Raw genomic sequence first — 14,262 nt, 5'->3', positions numbered from 1 at the left:
TTACACAAACATCCTTTCCCCAAGCAAATCTCCCTAGCGTTAAGAAAACAGGGGAAGAGAAAGACAGGAGGGCTGTGCTACCCAGCTAGCCGGCATTTCAAACTGCCCCAGGCTAATTTAAACAGACTATATGGTCCATATTGCAGGGCACATTTAACCGCACTGTGAGTATGGATAACATGGATAACTGAATGTCAGGCTAGCATCATAACACTCCCAGCCCACAGAGACATCTTGCCTGTGAATATCAGCTGGACAATGTACTTACCCGGTGTTTCTTGTCGGCTGTGGGAGACGACCTGGAGCGGACGTGTACCGTGACTGACTGGTTATCAGATCTATCGAGCAAGTCTTCTGCAGACACCGATTTCCCAGATCTCCCAGGCAATGAGGCCTTTTCAAAGACCGGCTCCTCCATCCTGTAGAGGAGTTGGTCACGTGAGCCACGCCGACCTGCCTGAGTGCTTTTCAGGAGCTCCGGTTTGGCTCTGTAATCTCGGCGTCTGTCCATTTTAAACTGGCTCGCAAAGGAACTACTGCTGCCATCCTGGTGCCCTTTCTTTTGTTCAAACCCACTGAGATCAAAGCAGCCTGTCAGCCCAGGGGGAAGGGTAGAGGAAACCCGGCCTGTTCTAGACACCTGATCTAGTGACTCTCTCCGTTGATAAAGCTTCTGATCCTGGAGAGAATTCATGCTGGAGGCAGAGGAGAGGCTATGGCTGTCCAGGCCGCTGGCTTGCAGGTAGGAGCTTTGCGAGCGCTCTCTCAGGACCCCAGCATCGTGAGAAGGCCGCTTTCCAGTTTTGCGTTCAATGTAGTCTGCGAGTGCATTCTGCTGCAGCTGCTTCAGCTCTGGCTTAGAGAGATTGATGGTGGAGCGAGTTTTGTTCTCTCGCTCAAAGATCTTGCGTCGGTCAGCCACTGTGTTCTCTGGGAAGATGAAATGGAGGCCTTTCTTCTGGGGGGAGAAGGGCGAGGGCTCGCGGTCTGAGACACCCACTTCGTTTATTTTCTCTGGCTCAGAGTAGGACCTCTTCTTCTGTTCGGCCGTCAGCCGCTTCCTGCCCCCGATGCGGGACACGTGCTGTGACAGCCCAGCCTGGCTCTCCTTCTCAGTGTAATCCAGGAGAGGGACATTGTTCTGCGTGGGAGTGACGCTGTGCCTCTCCTTGGGGATGTGAGGGGATGCTGTGGTGCTCCTCATCCCAACGTGGGCCGAGGCCGGCCTCTGTGCACTCCTCTTGGGTTTGCTCCCAAAGAGTGGGCTGATGTCGAGATCTTTGCGCCTGAACGATGTGGCTCGTAGGACCTTGGATTGAGCGTCTTTAATGCTGTTTCTGTAGTTTCTGCTGAAGGAGGTGTCCAGCTGCGTTCCAGGAGCGTCTTGGATGTTATCCCGCCACAGAATTTCCTTCTCTGGCTCGCACATCAGCTGGAACGTGCTTTTGCTCCTTGTCAGACCATAGTACTCGCTCTGTCGTGCCTGATTTGCTGTCCCCATCATCTGCTGCTCCACAGGATGCCAATCAACCTCCTCAGGCTTCGCGCTCCCATTTCTGCTCACCAGCTGCACACCAGTCGGCATCTCAGAGCCAGTCGTGCTGGGTAGCCTGCACTGTTCGCTGGAGGGCTGGCTGTGCTCTTGGGAGTTTGACTTGTTTCGTTTGTCCTCCGTGCTGTTAAGAGAGCACCTAGTGCCGGATGATTGGCTTGGCCTGTTTGGCCCATAGTTATGTCCAAAGCTGGGCACACCCATGCCCTGGGGCTTTTGACTGCCTTGCTCACGTTGCTCGATCTTGCTGACCTTCTCCAGCACAGAACAGTGGGGCTTGCTGGATTCCAGTGTCCCAGGCTGGATGCTTTGGGTGCTGCTGGAGCTTAGCCGGCTCCTGCTGAAATCAGAGGCCCTTGGGTGCAGCAGAGAAGAGGGTTCCTCGTACTTTGGCTCTGCATTGTGGAAGGGGACCGTGCTGGCGGCGTCATCCTCGTGCCGTGTGAAGGCCTGTCTGTCCAAATCGTTCCATTGGCCACACCCTTGCCCTCGTTGATCCTTCTCTGCTTTATTATTGCGATTTGTGAAAGACATTTTGGCGTCAGAACAGCTCTCGCATTGTTGCCTCTCCTTTAGCTCCAAACTATTTTGCCTCCTGGTGCTCTCTAGGCTGTTCTGCAAGGATGAAAAGCCAAGCTGCTTGGCCTTACTGTAACACCATTGATTCTGGCTGGTGGAGTCTCTCTCACTTTTCTGTAGATTAGCATTTTTGTCCTCCTGCAACTCAGATGCCCAGTACTCCTTGGGCTGATAAAGAGCTTTGCTTTCACCGGCATCCCTCGAGCGGGCCTGCAGTGGCTGGGAATTGTGGTTGGAGTGTGGGGTGCTGCTTGTGCTCTCTCGGATGCCATGCAACGTCACATAAAGGGAGCCTGACTTGTCCTTTTGGGAAGGGGTCAAATGGACGTCAGGGCCTGATGTACTGTGAGGTTTGTACTGAGCAAATTTTGCTTCCTGCTTTTTCTCCGCAGCCGGTAGCCCGTAGTCTGGCCGATAGAAGACGGCCGATCTGTTTGTGAAGCTTTGGTTTCCATTCTCATCGACGCCAGAACGGCTGCAGACTGGGGCCTTCTCATACGAGGCTGGAAGAGGTGGAGCGTATCCACTCTCTTTGGCCAGAGCTGGATAAAGCATCCCATTATGGTTTGCCGAAGGCTGGGGCACCTGAGCAAAGTGCGGCTCAGGGGAAGGTACAGGGTAGACGCCGGTAGGAAGCAAAGGCTGTCCTGGCTGTGCTGCCTGGGAATAGCTCTGCTTAGGTTTCACTTTGGGGCTGCTCTCAGGGCTTTTCTCCACCACCGTGTGCAGCTGCCCTTCCACAAACATGGGTTTCAGCAGCTGTCCCTGCCCCAGGGAGACAGGGCCAGATGACAGAGGCCAGGCCCCTTTCGGCTGAGCTCGACACAGCTTGTTTTGATCGAGGCTGGACCAGGAGCTGGGCCTCTCGTGGTGCCTTATTGCTGCATAGCTGTCACTGCGAGTTGGTGGCATGGGGGGCCCCTTCGGGTGCTGACCCTCACTGTCGGAGGAGCTCCTCCTTTGCTGTCCCCAGAAGGGGACTCCACTGTACCGGCTGTGACCATGCAGCCTGCTGTAGCCACGGCCTTCTGTCTGCGTCCGCCCTTCGCCGCTTGGACGCAGCGCGGAGGAGTTCACTTCGTACTCCTCAGATACCCCTCGCTGGGCATCGTAGACTGTCTTGACGTACCTGATGTCAGCCTGCCTCATCCCCTCCTGCGGGCTGCCTCGGGAGTGCACGTTGTCCATGGAGAAGGAGCGCTCCTTGCAGAAGGAAGGTGCCGGGCACTCGGGGATGCTGGAGTTGGTTGAGAAGGAGCTGTAGGCGGAGTCCCTCTTGCTGTGGAGTTGGGCAAGCTGGTCGATGCTGTTGGTGGACTTGGCTGGCGAAATGTGGCCAGGGTGATATCCAGAAGGAGTATGGTCCAAGGTTTCCATGCTACTCCACGAGCTGTACTGGTCAGGGCTTCTCCTCAGATAGCCATGGTCACAGCCAGAGAGATCACTCGTGGATGAACTAGAGGGGAGAGAGAGAGAGAGAGAAGGGGAAAATAGACTGTTAGCAAGAGAGGCATGCTTTGGCTTATAAATGAACTCAGAGGCAAGATGTTTAGTTTTTAGAAGTACAGACGAAAACCCATATTTGGGCCTGACTCTGTTCGCTGTCTGCAGTCATCTTGGTTTACTAAGAGAAATTGCTTGACATTGCAACACATGTCTCCTATTTATCACTGGAGGGTGGGGGTGGGGGAATAAAGACGGAAGCACTGTGCAAGCTTTGGAGCCAGGGAAGATCTGCCGCACCCATCAAACCCATCCAAAGCATTTAAAAAATAAAAATAAATGCAGATGCCAGAGAGGGAAAGAGCAAGGGAGTAGGAGAGGCTTCTTGGGGGGAGGAATTTAATCTTTCCCTTATTTTCCATTTTTTTTTCTTTTTATGGAGTTGAAGGCTACACCCTGGCAGTCTTCCTGGAAACTCAGCTGTAGCAGAGAAATTTTGTTTGCTGTGAGAAAACTAAACAGACAAGACAGAAGAGAGATGGGGGGGGGGGGGATGTATGTGTGGATGTCTGTGTGGGAAGGAAATTACAGTAGTGTTTTGATAAGGCCCCAGGAAGTCTTTACAGCCCCACTGCAGATGTAGTTTAGCAGGCAAGGGCGTTCCCCGTTAAGGGATCTGCAGAGCATTAGCTAGGTCAGAGATAGGTTGGTGGAGGAACCTCTGATGTGGTCACTGGAAGTCTGTCCATAAAGAAGACTATTCAAGGAGTTACTGGGAGGGAGGTAGCTGCTCTTGCCCCAGACATACTTATGTTTCAGAATGGGTTTGTTCTCACTAAGGGGGAAGGTGTGCAGGTTTTAAATTGTTGGGAGGGACTTTCTAGGCTCACAACCCCTGTTTCACTCCATCAGGTGTTTCTAGGGCTGAAGTGGGTAATTTGAGGCACTATTTTTCCTCTCCTTCTCTCCTATGCAGCTCTCCCTCTGGACACAACTCACGCTGTCGCTGTTTAAATGCCACTCTTAGCTATGGCCAGAAGGAGTTGCTTGGGAGCCATGTAAAACAAAACCCTCATTCCCCTACACAAGGAGCTGAGCAGGCTGCCCCATCGCACTCCCAGGGACGCTGGGAGCAAGGTTCTGAGCTGGGAAGCACTAGCTGATGGGCTGCCCAGCAGCCGGGGTTTGGTAGTGTGCAGAAAACAGTCACACGGTAGCCACTCGGGGTGGTTAGCAATCACACACTCAGTTTAGAAATAGCTGTATTTCCTGGAACAGCAGGCCCAGTTCCTGCCTAGGCTCAACATGGCCGTTTATCTTGCTTGCTCCACGCACATGACTGTCTGTGTGCACTTCCGATGAGATTGGAGGCGTGAGCATCCACAACAACCATTGGAGCTCATGGGAGTCGGGGATGCTCGGTAGCTCTGAAGAGCAAGTTATCAGGTCCTCTGAGGCAGCTGGTGTAAGGTGAAGCAGACCCCAGGCTAATCTGCAGCCACTAAAGAGTCCCTGATGCTTCTCAAACCACATTCGCACTGTAACCTCCCCATGCACAGCTGGACTGAAGGAGCTAAGCTGAGCAAAGGACAGCTAGAAAGAGAGACGGGTGGATAGCCTTAAGGAAACGCAGCAAGAAGGAGTCTGCCTGCAAAGCAAAGGATAAGATATGTGGAAAGAGGTGCAGAGACACATATGCTGACATGGAGGGGAATAATGTCAATGAAACCTCAGAACAGCCACGTTGTTCATGTCCTGTCAGCTGCTGATCTGCTTTCACATTTTATTTTAGTTGTTTCTTTGTTGAATGAACAATGGGCTATGGGTTTCAGACCCGGACAGCCAGACTCTCAGCCAGGGCCCCGGCAATCCACCCAGGGAAGGCAACGCGTGGAGCTGGCAAACTGACCACTAGATGCCACTGGTGTTCCTCATTAAAAACACCTGGAGGAACAAGCATCCTTGGCAGCAGCCAATCCAGGCCAGAGTGTCTCTGCCAGAAATGCAGCAGCTGTGATGCAAAGCCCCTGGCTGTCAGATGAATGGGCTACTAACAGGCTGGAGGGGGAACACGCATTTCTACTGTAACTCTTTTTTGTAATCCTAGTTTGTCTTCCCCTGCCCCACCGCCCAGGCTCTTTGGAACTGGTTCTTGGCTGACATTTGCAGTGCCAGCATTTAAGTTGCCCAGAGGGTTTGCACAGAGGCTGTGCGGAGAATCTCTCCTTCGGAGGCCCATCTGCCTTTCAAGGGGAAACAAAGAGGGTAGAATTGTGCACGTCTCCCCAGACTGCCTATGACACTTACTGACAAATGCCTTCTGAATCTTCTTACCGCAGTCGGAAAGAGAACCCGCCTCCCCCCGGCCGGGATCATGTTATTTGTTCAAGTATACAGCCTAAATAATGGCTGGAGGGGTTTGATCCCATATTCTTTTAACAGAACTTGGATCTCAGGCTTAGTGTTCTGGGACTGAAAAACTTCCTAACTGTCAGGGTAGTTAAGCACTGGAATAAATTGCCTTGGGAGGTTGTGGAATCTCCATCACTGGAGATTTTTAAGAGCCGGTTAGACAAACACCTGTCAGGAATGGTCTAGATAATCAGTCCTGCCACAGATGATGACCTCTTGAGGTCCCTTCCAGTTCTACGATTCTATGGTAACCCACCGCACTGACTTAGGAGGGAAACGCACACACATAATTATAACTCTGATCCCTGCAGAAAGCAATTGGCAACATCAGGAAATTCCTCACTGAACGTCTCACCCTGGGAGGACCATCAGTGACGTAACACCTTTGGCTATAGTGGCAGCTCATGAAAGCAGCTTGTCGCACTGACAGGTGATGTTTCCATGCTGCCTGGGTCCTTTTCTTATTTCTTTTTACATGCTCATTTTTATTCCACCTTTCTTTTATTCACTGCGGAAAGGAACAGGGTGGACAGTGTCTCTCTCAGATCCTATTATAGATAAAAAATCAGGGCCAGCTAAACACATTTTTAAAAGTGTTCTGCTTAACCTGGGTTTAAAGGCGTTACCCAGTTGGAGTAGAGCAGGGAACACAGTGTTGAATCTGTTTAGGAACCAGTTTTCAAGACTAGCTCTAGGTCTGGAGCCGTTATATCACAGTAGTACAGTAGGACTTGGCTAGGTCCCTGCCTAGAGTTGGTATCTAGCTCTCAGTGCCATGTGGAGAGTTGACTCAGACCCCACCGAGACGGTGGGAATACAAGGCCAGATTTTTAAGGGAGTTCATCACCAACTGTTCCCATGTAGGCACCGAAATACAATGCAGCTGGATGCTTCATTTGGATGCCACATAGGAGCTTAAGGCAAGTAAAAATCCAGCCCCAACTGTGGATGATGAGCGCTTTTGAAAAACTTGCCTGTATATATTAGGGCCAACACGGAGCCCCACTGAAATCAAGCGAGGCTCTAGGGGTCATTGGAGTGCATTGTGGGCTCAGGGCCTTAGCTTAGAAGCACCAGTTTTACTACGTGTATGTAAAGTGCGGACAGGAGCTACGTAGACAAAGAATGATAATAATTGTAGTAGCCAAATACTGCAGTCGTCACCGAGTGCTTGACCCAAAGCCTAATGAAATCACTGGGTGTCTTTCAACTGACTTCACTGAACTGATGCACATAAAATTACCATTGAAGTCAATGGGAGTTTTGCTTGTGTAAAGGCTGAGTGAGGACTGGCAGGATCTGTCCGAATGCACCGAAGCAGGTTGCAGTAGACAGGCAGTTTGTCAGGGATGACTGATTTACTGCTCAGAGAGAAAGGATACTTTCTATGGGTGAGTAGAGAAGTTTTCATTTCTTGGAATGATACACTAAACAAAAACCAACTCTGCTGTATTCCTCTGAGTTTTACAGTACATTGCCAAGACCACACGGCCCTTACCTGGAATGGTAGGACTGATGCCAAGGAGTGCCAATCGTGCCCTGAGATATTTGCATCATGCTGGGATCGGGTTGGTTCTCTATGAATTTGGTTGAATGCCAGGAGTGCGGTCGGCCCACAAGTTCAGTCCGCCTAGATAGAAAGAGAGAGGGATCCGAAATATTAGCAACACCCAGTCATTCGGCTCCTTTTTCTGGGGTAAGACCCATGTAAATGGACATTGGCAAATAAATGTTAATCAGCACATATCACTCCTCAGGCTCGTGTTTGCTGCTGCTTTTCAGGCAATTAATTTGAAAGAGCACTGAGTTATCCACTCATCCTGCCATATGTACACATGACAGCACGTATTCACATCCAGGCACATTCATCCTCGTGCCAATACATGCCCATCAGCACATACACTGACATGTTGACACACATGGATACATATGAACATAGTGAGCATAAATTCTGTTCACATAAACGTATTCAAATATTGTTACCAAGTCCACTGGCTTCTTGTAGAGATTTTTTCTTGTGTATCTTAATTGCAGACATGGGCACTGATCCAGCAGGATGATGATCCCATGTATCCACAAGAAAAATTAGGCTATAACACCATTTCCACTATTTTTTTTGCAAACTATTTGCTAAAGATTCCCGAAGAACAAAACATTATTTCAGTTTTAAGGCCACCTTTGATCTTCAGTGAAGGAAAGAGATCTGTTTTATCCCGCTGTTATGACAGGATCTCATTAATAAGAGCTGAACTGAAAATTTAAAAAGGAGGAGCTGAACAAATCAAATTTTCCCCATAGGTGTGTTTAAACAGAGCTCTTTTGTTCCATCCCTTGCCAAGAAAACAAGGAAACTGAATGTGGTCAGGTGGGAGGCTGACAGAACTGGATTTACAAAGTAACTCATGCTGTCGTCTTCTCTTATTCCTGAAGTGTCCCTTCATAACATGAAGAGACTTGGGGATTTAAAGGATCTCTTTGTAGTTTTGGTAGAAGCAAAACCTACGTCATTTTCATTTCTTGTTTGGGAAAGCCCACTGTCTGACAGATAGAAGTATGTTCTCCCTTGAATCCAACAGCAAAGAGCTGTAAGAATTGTGCTGCCCAGTCCTCTAAGCCATTAATACTTTAAAAGCAATTCAGCCAACAATCCTGTAATAGCATCACAAGTAAACAAAGAAGCTGTGACTCTAACTCAAAAGACAAGCACTATAAATTTAAGTGTAGGATAAGCGTGCATTGTATCCACACCTACTTGTTGCTAAAAATGTGGATTAAGTGTAATAGAATCTTAGGAGAGTTTAAACTAATAGTGGTGGTGGGTGCTTTGGTACAGGTGACCACTTGCTCATGTTGCACGGAGGCATGCACGCAAGCTCTGTGGAAAATCGGAGACTGAAACATGTGTTTGTGCACCAAACTAAGAAGACTAACTGATCCAACTCCTATTGAATTCAATGGAAATGCTTCCTGTGACTTCACTAGGATTGGACCCAAAAGTCTACAGATAATCGTTCAGCTAATGTCTTCTGTGTAAGTGTATGTGTGCGCCCGTGTGCATGCAGCACAACAACATAGGTTCCTGGCATGTGCCTTCTAACACAGGATTAGGCACGGAGCTTGCTCTTTCAGGTATTTGCACAAATCTAGTTTACTCTGAGTAAGGCCGTCCTTAGAGGAAGGAGACTTGTGCAATTGAAACTACTGGATCTGCAGCAGAATATTTACCTTCAATTGTGTATTATGGGAAGATGACCACATTTAACTCATCAGAGCAAAGCACTGGTTTACCAAAGGCAGGTCTTGATAAAAAACATTCCATACAAGTGCTTGACCCCAGGGTACAGGTTCCAGGTACCAATCTGGAATCACTGCAAGAGTAAACATCTTTTAAAAATGGCCACAGAACTGGCTTTGGAGAGGCTGCAATATTGTAAGAACCTGACTCTTATCCTAGACAGATAGGCACAGTTGTAAGCCTCTGAGTACTGCAGTTAATTTCTACTCAAGACAAACAACGTGCCAGACCCTTCACTGGTGTAAATCAGTGTAGTTTCATTGGCTTCAGTGAAGCCAGGCCAATTTACAGAAACCAAGAATCTCGTCCAGAAAGTACGTATTGCAAAAGGCAAAACTGCTCCAGCCCTGAGCCCCCCCAAACCTGGAACACCTTCCTGCACCCCAAACCCCTCATCTCTGGCCCCACCTCAGAGCCTGCACCCATAGCCCTGACCCCTCCCACATCCCAACTCTCTGCTCCAGCCCTGAGCCCTCTCCCCAAACCCAGAGCCCCTCCTATACCCCAAACCCCTCATCCCCAGCCCCACCCGAGCCTGCACGCCCAGCCAAGAGCCCTGAGCCACTCCCGCATCCCAACCCCCTGCCCCCAGTCCACAGCCCCATAACCCCTCATTCCCAGCCCACCCCACAGCCCTCACCCCCGCATCCCAACCCTCTGCCCCAGCCCTGAGCCCTTCCCATACCCCAAGCCCCTCATCCCCAGCTCCGTTGGATCGTGGGCACCAACAATTTTCTTCAACTGGGTCCCCAGAAGAAACGTTTGAAAACCACTGATCTAGACCATCCCTGACAGGCATTTGTCTAACCTGCTCCTACAAACCTCCAATGACAAGATTCCACAACCTCCATAGGCAATTTATTCCAGCGCTTAACCACCCTGACACTTACGCGTCTGACGAAGTGGGTATTCACCCACGAAAGCTTATGCTCCAACATGTCTGTTAGTCTTGGCTACACTCACACTTTACAGCGCTGCAACTGGGGTGTGAAAAAACACCCCCCTGAGCACTGCAAGATACAGCGCTGTAAAGCGTCAGTGTAATCAGGGCAGCAGCGCTGGGAGCGCGGCTCCCAGCGCTGCACGCTACACCCGTAAGGGATGTGGTTTACATGCAGCGCTGGGAGAGCTCTCTCCCAGCGCTGCCGCTCTGACTACACTCACACTTCAAAGCGCTGCCGCGGCAGCGCTTTGAAATTCCAAATGTAGCCTACCCTATATAAGGTGCCTCAGGACTCTTTGTTGCTCCTGACAGTTATTTTTTTCCTAATGTCCAACCTAAACCTCCCTTGCTGCAGTTTAAGCCCATTGCTTCTTGTCTTACCGTCAGTGGTTAAAGAGAACAATTTTTCTCCCCCCTCTTTGTAACAGCCAGAGTGGGCCTGATTCTCCTCTCACACCTTTTCAACACCAGTGTTGCTCATTTCATGTCAGGGCAGCTTCATCTGACTTACATCAGTGTAGCTGAGAGGAAAATCAGGCCCAGTAGTTGAAAAGTATTTGCTTTATTTTGACTGAGTTTCTAATCAAAAGGAAAAAAAAATATTCTAACTGCTGTGCTGATTTTGAGAAACAAAATAAAGCATACTTGGGAAAAAGCTTTTCGGTTTTGCCATTTTAAAATCAAAGAGAAAAAAAGCAATGGGAAAAGGCAACAGTGAGAAATTTTAAATTCATTGGCTTTTATCAGTGTGAAGATTACTCTTATTTCGGTATTTATCTTGCACTATGGAGCTATCTGGGTTAGTCAGGAACAGTGAGCTTTTCAACTGATATACATGCCTATTCATTTTACAGTGCAAAGATATGGATACTGTAAATCATGCCGAAGGACTTCACTTACAACGAGCATGGAATTTATTAATTGTCTGACATATCCAGTGATTTACTAGGGAAATTTCTAGTGTTGTGGGGAAGTTATACAAAGCTCCTGAAGCTACGGATTGTGGTAAATAGTGTGCTGTGATAGATAGATAGATAGATAGATAATGAAAACCACAGAAAAATATATGGAGGAGAGGAGGAAAAATACATGCTCCAAATGCAAAGTTTTTGAACGTGTATGTATGGGTCAGATCCTCAACTGGTGTAAATCAGAGTAGCTCCACTGAAGTCAATGCTGATTTACAGCTGCTGAGAATCTGACCCTCAGTGGGAGAAAATAGCTCTGTAGTACCTCGGGAGTTCTCCCAACAAATAAATCGCAGAACATAACAAGGCAGCAGAGCTGTGGAGATGCCTCTTTGCACCTGCAGTTCAACAGAATGTTAGTTAAGCAGGGCTGGATTCTCCATTGCCTTTCACCTTGTGCAGTAACTTATACCAGGGCAAGGTATGTGTAAAGATTACACAAGGTGCTGAACAATGGGAACCAGGCCCCTAATTCTCTAAGCTCATCTCCAGAGAATAAGCAGCAAAGAATCCTGTGGCACCTTATAGACTAACAGACGTTTTGGAGCATGAGCTTTCGTGGGTGAATACCCACTTCCTCAGATGCATTCCTCAGATTCCTTGCATCTGAGGAAGTGGGTATTCACCCACGAAAGCTCATGCTCCAAAACGTCTGTTAGTCTATAAGGTGCCACAGGATTCTTTGCTGCTTTTACAGATCCAGACTAACTCGGCTACCCTCTGATACTTGACTCCAGAGAATACTAAAACACAAAGCAAGATGAGTTCCAAAACAGAGACATTACCTTGTAGCAAACATCAGCATTTGTGATAGCAACCCTCTGGCCAAATCAACATCGTATGGAGAAGGTGCTTGCACAAAGCCCTTTCTCTGTGCTCTCTGTTCTTCTTTCAGCCGCTTTTTAGATATAAAAGTTCCCCAGGAGCTCCATTTTCCGCTGCAGTTGTACAGTCTGATCTGCCTCCAGGGCACTGAGTTTTAGGGAAGTTTCATCAGCCAACCATTCCACTAACGTGACCAATTAAAGCCACACTGGCGTTCCAGGGGTAGCAGGCATCCCACAGTGCACCATGCTAGAAGAAGTTAACTGCTGAGTGTCACAATGCAATGCAAGAAAAAGCAAGGAGGGGAAGAAAACTGCTGATCACTTCCACTGGGGAAAAAATGCTTCATGGTAGAACCCAAGATAAAATCCAAAGTTCCATTTTGAATGATATCACCAGTAATAACTGTACCCTCCTCCACACACAAAAATGACACTATCTGCAAAACCCCATGAGAATTCCTTTGGAGTGTTTCACTACAGGCTTCATTGCAAAACACTGCAAAGACCTTTGGAGGGGAAATGATCAGATTGGGGGATCTGTACATTTTGGTGCCATTCCTATAAAGTGTGGAGCAGTCATGCCGTATAAAGGTTGCCGTATGTATATATCAGTGCTGGGATGAATATCAGATGAAAACAATAGGGATAATGGGATCTCAACTGCACAAAGATGTCCTTGTACCACACCAGTGAATCCCCCTGATTCTTACATCTCAGCAGTTCATCAAGGGGTTCCCGACATGATATCAATAAAGTGAGGAGAGAATGGATGCCAGGGCCAGCACGGAAAAATTATTCCGAGTCTATTGTCAGGGTTTAGAACTTGGCTATAAAAATTAATTTCACTTAAAAGGGACAAGTTATTTAAGAAGTGGTTACTGCAAAAGTGGGCATACATAACAACCGCCTTCCAAGGTACTGCATGAACATGGCTTAGCAAATCCACACTAAATGAGTAATCTCTCACCTGAAATCACAGTGGTTTGCCTTACAGGGTAAAACCTCCATTTCACTACAGCCTAAATAAAGGGAGCTCTTTACATGTCAGGCTCTCTCTCAAGTAATTAATAGGTTTCTCCATCTTTTATATAGGCTATCTTTTACACCCAGGAAACCCCACTGCAGTCCATGGTCCTGTCAAAGCGCTCTGCAACTGTCTAGCTGGATATCTAGATTTGATTAAAAAGAAATATTTTTATGTGAATGTAGCCCCCTGAATCAGCCAGGCCCCTGAATGTATGGACTTCATTACTGTGCCTGAGACCCATTTAAGTCGGTAGAACTTAAGCACGTGCTTAAGTACTTGGCTGATTCAGGGCTTTGAATGTTTATTAAATGGGAGGATTGTCAGCAATAGCTAGAGTCAGGCACAGGATAAGAAAGCACTGGGCAAATTTCTCAACAATGTCACGCTGCTGCATTTCAGTGACCTGCAGTAGCTCTCGCTATTCCAGTCCAAAGTGTCTCTTGAGCAGAGAAAGGCAACTCAGCAAAATGACAGATAGTTTTGAGACATGGGTGAATGTCTAGCATGAGACCACAAATCCCATCTTCACTCATGAGCTAAGGCAGCTCTGCAGAGATGAAAGGCGAGTGCATTAATTCAGTACACTGCCATGGGTGGAAACTTCAGATTAAATGCTTTCTCCAACTCGTACTTAAATAATACTGCATCACCCATAGAGCCCCTTGGGTCCTTCTGAAGACAGGAAGTGGTTGCAATAGCATTTCAGCAAGACTGGGCAGGCCAAGAGGGCTGCCAGACATCTAACAGGGTGGTCTACCTTCTCTTAAATGTAGCACTCACTTTGTGGGTCTGAAGGTAGGAGGAGCTTACAAATATATACTTCAAAACCACACGGAAAGCATTCAGTCAACAGCTTCCCCCCTACCCAGTGCTAGATGGAAACATGTTACATCCCTCAAGGCAGCTATAAAATTAATCAAAAGGATCTACTGTTTTTTAAGACGTTTTGAGTTTTGAAGGATTCATTTAACAATAACCCCTTTGCATCTGTGGATTATGGAACTTCCATTGCTGGTGAAGGGCTTCATACCAAGAGCCAAAATATTCAAGGGAAAATATTGCTGCAGAGTGGCAGACAATAATAATGGGGGACAAGAAGAACTTTAGACTGATATCCAAGTTTCAGTAAGATGCTGAAGCTAAAGAGGAAGATTCTGTAAGGAATTCCCCTTCATCAGCTGGTGTATCACAGGAACCCAAGTCTACAGCTGACGAA

General features: G+C 48.0%; 1 protein-coding gene across 2 annotated transcripts in view; it reads right to left on the bottom strand.

The window, feature by feature from the left end:
* Positions 1–14,262, bottom strand: part of SHROOM3 (shroom family member 3) — a 258,394-nt gene that overhangs the window by 23,594 nt on the left and 220,538 nt on the right. For both annotated transcript variants that reach the window (XM_050945100.1, XM_050945101.1), the window contains exons 4-5: positions 7,485–7,616; positions 269–3,587 (exon numbers count right to left, since the gene is read on the bottom strand). In XM_050945100.1, the coding sequence (XP_050801057.1) occupies positions 269–3,587; positions 7,485–7,616 (3,451 nt within the window). The remainder of the gene's footprint in view (positions 1–268; positions 3,588–7,484; positions 7,617–14,262) is intronic.

The sequence above is a fragment of the Gopherus flavomarginatus genome, chromosome 3, assembly GCF_025201925.1.
Source record: "Gopherus flavomarginatus isolate rGopFla2 chromosome 3, rGopFla2.mat.asm, whole genome shotgun sequence".
Lineage (NCBI taxonomy): Eukaryota > Metazoa > Chordata > Testudines > Testudinidae > Gopherus > Gopherus flavomarginatus.
This window is presented reverse-complemented; position numbering and strand designations above follow the sequence as displayed.